The following is a 6,437-nucleotide window of genomic DNA, read 5'->3' on the forward strand; positions in this document are numbered from 1 at the left end:
CCCTCCGCGTCCTCCCCGCCTCGCCGTCGTCCCTCCGCGTCCTCCCCGCCTCGCCGTCATCCCTCCGCGTCCTCCCCGCCTCGCCGTCCTCCACACGTCTGCTACGTACATCTCCGTTACCGAAGGGGGGAGAGGAGGAGGGGCGGCGTGCAGAGGAAGAGGGGGTTTCAGAGGAATAAGGGGGTTTAGAGGAAGAGGGTGCAGAGGAAGAGGTTGCAGAGGAAGAGGGGGGTTCAGAGGAATAAGGGGGTTTTGAGGAAGAGGGTGCAGAGGAGGAGGGTGCAGAGGAAGAGGTTGCAGAGGAAGAGGGTGCAGAGGAAGAGTGGGGTTCACAGGAAGATGAGGGGGTTTCAGAGGAAGATGAGCGGGGTTCAGAGGAGGATGGGGAGACTGGGGCCAGACTTCTATCCCTGCCATTGTGCAGTATTTCAGGCTGAAGTAAACCAGCCACCTGCTTGCTGTCGTTGCGGTGGTTGCCGTCCATCTCTGCAGGTTAGGGACAGAACATGACAGTCAGTGTGTTACCATGCCGTTTAAAAATCCTGAATATATTCAGCTTTCAAATGCCGGTTCCTTGAACGCAACGTAAATGCCTTTCTCCGCCTAAAATCATGGTTCTAATCCCCCGGGTTAACAGACCTAGAGAACTCTTCCATTTACATCCTAACCCCCATGTTGTCCTCATGTTGTCCTCATGTTGCCCTCATGTTGTCCTCATGTTGTCCTCATGTTGTTCCCTATATCATGTTCTTTTTATTCCCCAAATAACATGATTGATTCCAACGCTCTTTGCCAAGTACAATCTCTACTTTCATTAATTTTGGTCTTATTCTATTTATAGCATTGTAAAACAAGTGAAGTGTTGTTGAAATAGTTTGAGTAAAAGTTGACATATTCCGTCTGTGATTATCATCACACCTTCCTTTAATTTTAGTCTCAATAATTCCTAATTTCTGCTTTTCTAAACTCAACATTAGGTAATTTTCCTATAAATGAGGTTTATTGACCATAATTCCCAAAATAACTGTAAAACTAAAGTTATGAGTTAGTGTTATATAGTGTTAAAAATAAAAAAAGTGACAAATTGAAAAAAAAGTGACAAAAGTGTTGAAAAAAGGGACAAAAACATAAGAAAAAGTTAAAAACATCGACAAAAAGCATCAACAATAGTGTTGATTTCTAATTTTGACGGGAAGACAACACGAGGGCTCATCTAATGTTGACAAAAATGTGGTTAAAAAAATAGAAAGTCACAACTATCACGTTTTCCCAACTGATCTACAGATTATTAGACATGCTTTTTATCAAATGTCTTGAAAATAGTGCATGTAGCTGCTGTAAATGGAGCCCACACACACACACACACACACACACACACACACACACACACACACACACACACACACACAGACCACAACAACCAGACCCCCCCCCCCCCCCCCCACAGGTTTGGGCGGAGTCCCCAACGTTTACAACGTCTGGCTCCGCCCCTGCTCATATCGTACCTTTTAACACTGATTAGAATAGTTTGATAATAACTAACTATATGATAAATTATCTGTAATTCCTCCCAGAAATCCAGATTATTGCTCAGTAGGTTTTACCCTGGACTAGTACGACCTGTACACCGCTGTAATGTCAGAAGTTACCCGGGTCTTTTTAGACCATTTCTACTTTCACTTGCCTAAATCAAGGCTCTGAGGACAACTACTCTTTCAAAGAGTCGCATTTAAAAGCAGAAAGGCAACATTTAACCCACTAAAAACACCGTCCGTTCCGGGTTAGACTCATGCCTCTGACTGGTGAAATGTGTCCTCCCTCTCGAGATTAAAACTGCATTAATAACAACATTTATACAGAATACTCACCTTTTACCAAAGATGCGTTCAGGTTTCACATGAAGTCCCAGCGTTCAACAAGACAACGAGACAACGAGACGTTCCTAACACTCAAAGTCAACTTCACTTTCACTTTCACGCCAAAACGAAAGGGAAGTGAAGTGAAACTTAAATGCTTCTGTTTGCATAAAAAAACGACTTTAACCCTCGTGCTGTCTTCCCGTCAATTGAATTGAAAAGCAAAACGTTTATTGACGTTTTTTTTATCAATGCTTTTAACTTTTTCTTAGGTTTTTGTCCCTTTTTTTCAACACTTTTCTCCATGTTTGTCACTTTTTTTGGAAAGTTATTTTTTGGAATTCATGGCCAATAAACCTCATTTATAGGAAATGATACCTAATGTTTGAGTTAGAAAAGCAGAAATTAGGAATTATTGAGACTAAAATTAAAGGAATGGATGTTGATGATAATCACAGACTGGAATATGTCAACTTTTACTCAAAACTATTTCAACAACACTTCCATTTGTTTTGCAATGCTATAAAATAGAATAAGACCCAAAATTAATGAAAGTAGAGATTTGTACTTGGCAAAGAGCGTTGGAATCAATCATGTTATTTTGGGGAATTAAAAAGAACATTGATATAGGACAACGGTTGATGTTTCTGTTCCCGGGTCTGGTGGAGCCACCACATTATTAGGCTTGTAAATCAATACAGCCATAACAATGTATGTAAAAATACTTAATAGATCTTTTACATTAGCTATGATATGATGATGACCAATGATATGATATATACATCATTTATGACTCATATTTGCCATTTACCCCGTCTTTTGTGAGAAAACAAGGAAATTCAATTATAAAAAAAGGTTAAAAAGACAAAAAAGAAACAAGATTTTTGCTTATTTCTCAGAACATAATCAGAACAGGTGACAGATTATAGTAACACCACTAAGAGAAAATATTAAGTACCTTACACCGGCCTCAGTGAAACAAACATCAACCTGTTAGTTAACAAGTCAATCAGTTCCTGGAAAGTAACTTAGTATATTTACTCAATGACTGTAGTCTATTTACTCAATGACTGTAGTCTATTTACTCAATGACTGTAGTATATTTACTCAATGACTGTAGTCTATTTACTCAATGACTGTAGTATATTTACTCAATGACTGTAGTATATTTACTCAATGACTGTAGTCTATTTACTCAATGACTGTAGTCTATTTACTCAATGACTGAGTATTTTTACAGCTCCTTAAGGAGTAAATATTTTACTTGTGGCCACTGACACACACGTGCTTTTAAATGTGTATCCCTGCTGTAGAAAAAAGGTTCAAGTCTTTATGCAAAAACTATTATAAGTATGACTTTGTTGAGAATAATTTGGCAAAAATAATAAAACTATCTACATTAAGAACGACGCTGCATTTAGTGCAGTTTGGACTTTTGAACACAAGGTGGCAGCAGTGAGCCACCCCAAAATAATGTGTTTCTCTAATCTTCTCAACATTATACAAGATAAGAATAAGTAGAGTAAGAATAATCATTCATAAAACTACATTTCAAAGGGGAATCATGAGCTTTTTACTCCACTACATGCATTTATTTAACAACTTTTTTTTTCTCCAAATAAATTATTTTACATCTAAAACATATGGTTATCTTATAAAATACGATATATTGACTCAAACTATGCAACTGTACAAACAATTGTTAACCAGCTACAACATTCAAATGCCGCCAGCTTGCGTAATGAGTACTTTTGGCTGTGAATACTTTCACTTGTAGTGGAGTATTTTTATATTATAGTATTGCTTTTTGTTGTTACTTGAGTAAAGGATCTGAATGCTTCTTGTATATCTGTAAATATCAATGTTAGAGCAGCATGTAACAGCTGTAGCTGCTCCAGGTGGAGCTACTTTAACTAGGTTATATACAGATAGTTTAGTCCAGAGGCTCCAAACCTAAGGGTCGGGCCCCTCCAAAGGGTCACCAGATGAATCTGAGGGGTCGAGAGAGGATGAGAAGATCCTTTTTGTTTAACATGAAACAGCAATTTACGTATACTTAGGTGTACATTTGGAGAACACTACGGAGGGCATTTATGACCAGACGTCCCCGGTTTTGGCGATCTGTCCCCGGCTGGATCTGTCCCCGGCTGGATCTGTCCCCGGTTTCCACTGTGACTGACAGACCCGAAATTGGAATGAAAGAAAGAAAACACTGACCCAACGGAGCCGATCGAGCAGCGCTGCTCAGAGAAGTTTTAGAAAGCCGTGTGTTACGATGCTAAAATCACTGATTATTTACAGGGAGTCTGGTGCGTTTAGCCAACGCAATTTCGCAGACTTTGATGTTTTAAAAAAGGATCTTAATCTTTAACAGAAAGGTCGACCTCCTTAGAAATCCTTTCCATGATGTTGTCTGTTGGGGGAAACCGCTCTAGGACTAGCTGTTTGAAGCCGCTTGTTTGTTGGAAACCACTGACTTCCTCTTCGTTACATACGTGCCTGCACATTAAATTAACAATAACATTAAATTAACATTTGTTAAATAACATTAACATTGAAGGAAATGGTGAGGTCATCGATGACCACAGGGGAAAAATGCAGACTTTGGTTTAAGTTCTGTAGTTTTTAATAATCAATAAATGTCATGTTTAATGAAAAGATACCCAACGTTCGCTCGTTTCATTCATAGAAAATCCTTCGTTTTGGGGGTTTTGGACAGAAAGAGCTATTTGAAAACATCAGCTTCGGTTTCAGGGAATTGTATCGGGCACTTTAATCAATTTTCTGCTGTTTTAATATTAATGGATTATGAAAGTAATCATTAATTGCTGCCCTAAATGGAAGGACACTGATGGCTGCGGGGTGGAAGTAATTTCAGTTTAAAAAAAACAAAAACAACAACGTTTCCGTGTTCCATTGATAGTAAATCCTTCATTTTCGGGCTTTGGGACTCTTGACTGGAACAAACCAGCTGTTTGGAGACATCCACTTGGGATTTAGGGAACTGTAACAGGCATTTAAAACTATTTTCGGATATTTTAACATCAATAAATGAGGACAATAATCACAAGTTGCAGCCCTTTACTTGAGTAGATGGAAGGTCAGTGATGCTCGCAGGGTAATAATCCAGATTTTATCCGGTCCGGGGACATGTAAGTGGAGATGTTGAGAAGCTGTTGTGCAGAACACTGTCATGAGTTAGTTGTGATGAAAGTCACGAGTGCTGTGTGTACCACACAGTAAGTGTGTCTGGGTTTCCCCACATGAAATGTCATATGTCTGTTTGGAAACAGCAGTTAAAGTAATGCTTAGGCAACAAAAAAAAGGTGGACTACACTCACTCACTCGCTCGCCCACTCACTCGCGTCCTCGCTGAGTCGTCCTGCGTCTGCGAGTGTTATTCTGGGTCAGCCATTTCCCAGGAATGCTCTTCCTCCTGCCAAGGAGAAGTCATCACAATGGCATGCACACATAACACTGCAGAAACACAAGGATGACTTAAAAAGGCCTGAAAGTGAGGCGCCATGCCACGCGTCAGCGTGTCTCTCACACGTACAATGCCTTCCTGTCTTCACTTTCATAACGCATCAATGTTTAAAAACCTAACACCTACAGTTATGAAATGGGAGTGTGTTCAAAATGGTGAACCATCGGTCTGAACCCTATGATGTTCCCATGAGCATTATTGTTTTTATTAAGATTATTTTTGGGGCTTTTTTTTTTTGCCTTTAATTGATAGGACAGCTGTCGACAGGAAAGGGAGGAGAGAGACCGGGAATGCACCACATGTCTATGGAGCTAGAACCGTGACAGTAACCTGTGGTATTGAGAGTAAAATCTGGCATTGAAACAACAAATATCGGCACTGAAAAATGTTGAACTGATATATAAAACACAAACAACATCAAAAAGTAATAATCTCGCAATCCTATGATGTTATTTCACTTTGACATTTGTTTGCGTCATGATGGTTTTTCAATGTCAATCTACATTTTTTCTTGATGTCTGTTAGTGTGTCTCAAATCCCGAACTTCTGTACTAAACTAACTTTTAGAGTACATAGTGCGTTCACATTGTCGAAGTGCGGTCAAATGCAGTGCACTTAAGTACCCGGATGGTGCACTCAAAACGGTCAGAAAATTGAGTGCGGATCGATGGACACTTTCCACACTCAACGGTCGCCATCTTGGCTACGCAGCGGAAGGGGCGGGGCTAACAACAGTCGAAAAAATTTCATTAATGGCGGCCGAAGACGCGATAGCGAGACATGACAGAGCAATACAACCGTAAGTTGAACATGAGTCTTTTTGCTATACTTATGACATATAATCTACCTGTGTTTGTATATTTGGTTAATCTTACAGTTTTTAATGATTTACGCACTATGCAAGACAGTACGTAGTGCACGAAGTCTACTGTCTGTAAGTGCACTAACGTAAGTGCGCGATTTGAGACACACTACATGTGTCTTTTCAGTGACAGTTTTATTTGTTTACACTATCAAGATTTTTACAATGTCTCTGGTTTTCAGTTTCAACTTTCTGTCCCGGTTTTGGCGTAAGGAGGGGCCTGAGAGGGGGG

The 6,437-nt window shown here is 39.8% G+C and overlaps 1 protein-coding gene across 1 annotated transcript in view; it reads right to left on the reverse strand.

Annotated features, from left to right (window-relative positions):
* pargl (poly (ADP-ribose) glycohydrolase, like) overlaps nt 1–6,437 on the reverse strand; it is a 34,539-nt gene that overhangs the window by 23,473 nt on the left and 4,629 nt on the right. The window contains exons 2-3 of the mRNA XM_032511144.1: nt 5,198–5,292; nt 80–486 (exon numbers count right to left, since the gene is read on the reverse strand). Coding sequence (XP_032367035.1) covers nt 80–484 — 405 coding nt within the window. The 5' untranslated portion in view covers nt 485–486; nt 5,198–5,292. The remainder of the gene's footprint in view (nt 1–79; nt 487–5,197; nt 5,293–6,437) is intronic.

Source organism: Etheostoma spectabile, unplaced genomic scaffold, assembly GCF_008692095.1.
Source record: "Etheostoma spectabile isolate EspeVRDwgs_2016 unplaced genomic scaffold, UIUC_Espe_1.0 scaffold325, whole genome shotgun sequence".
Classification (NCBI taxonomy): Eukaryota; Metazoa; Chordata; class Actinopteri; order Perciformes; family Percidae; genus Etheostoma; species Etheostoma spectabile.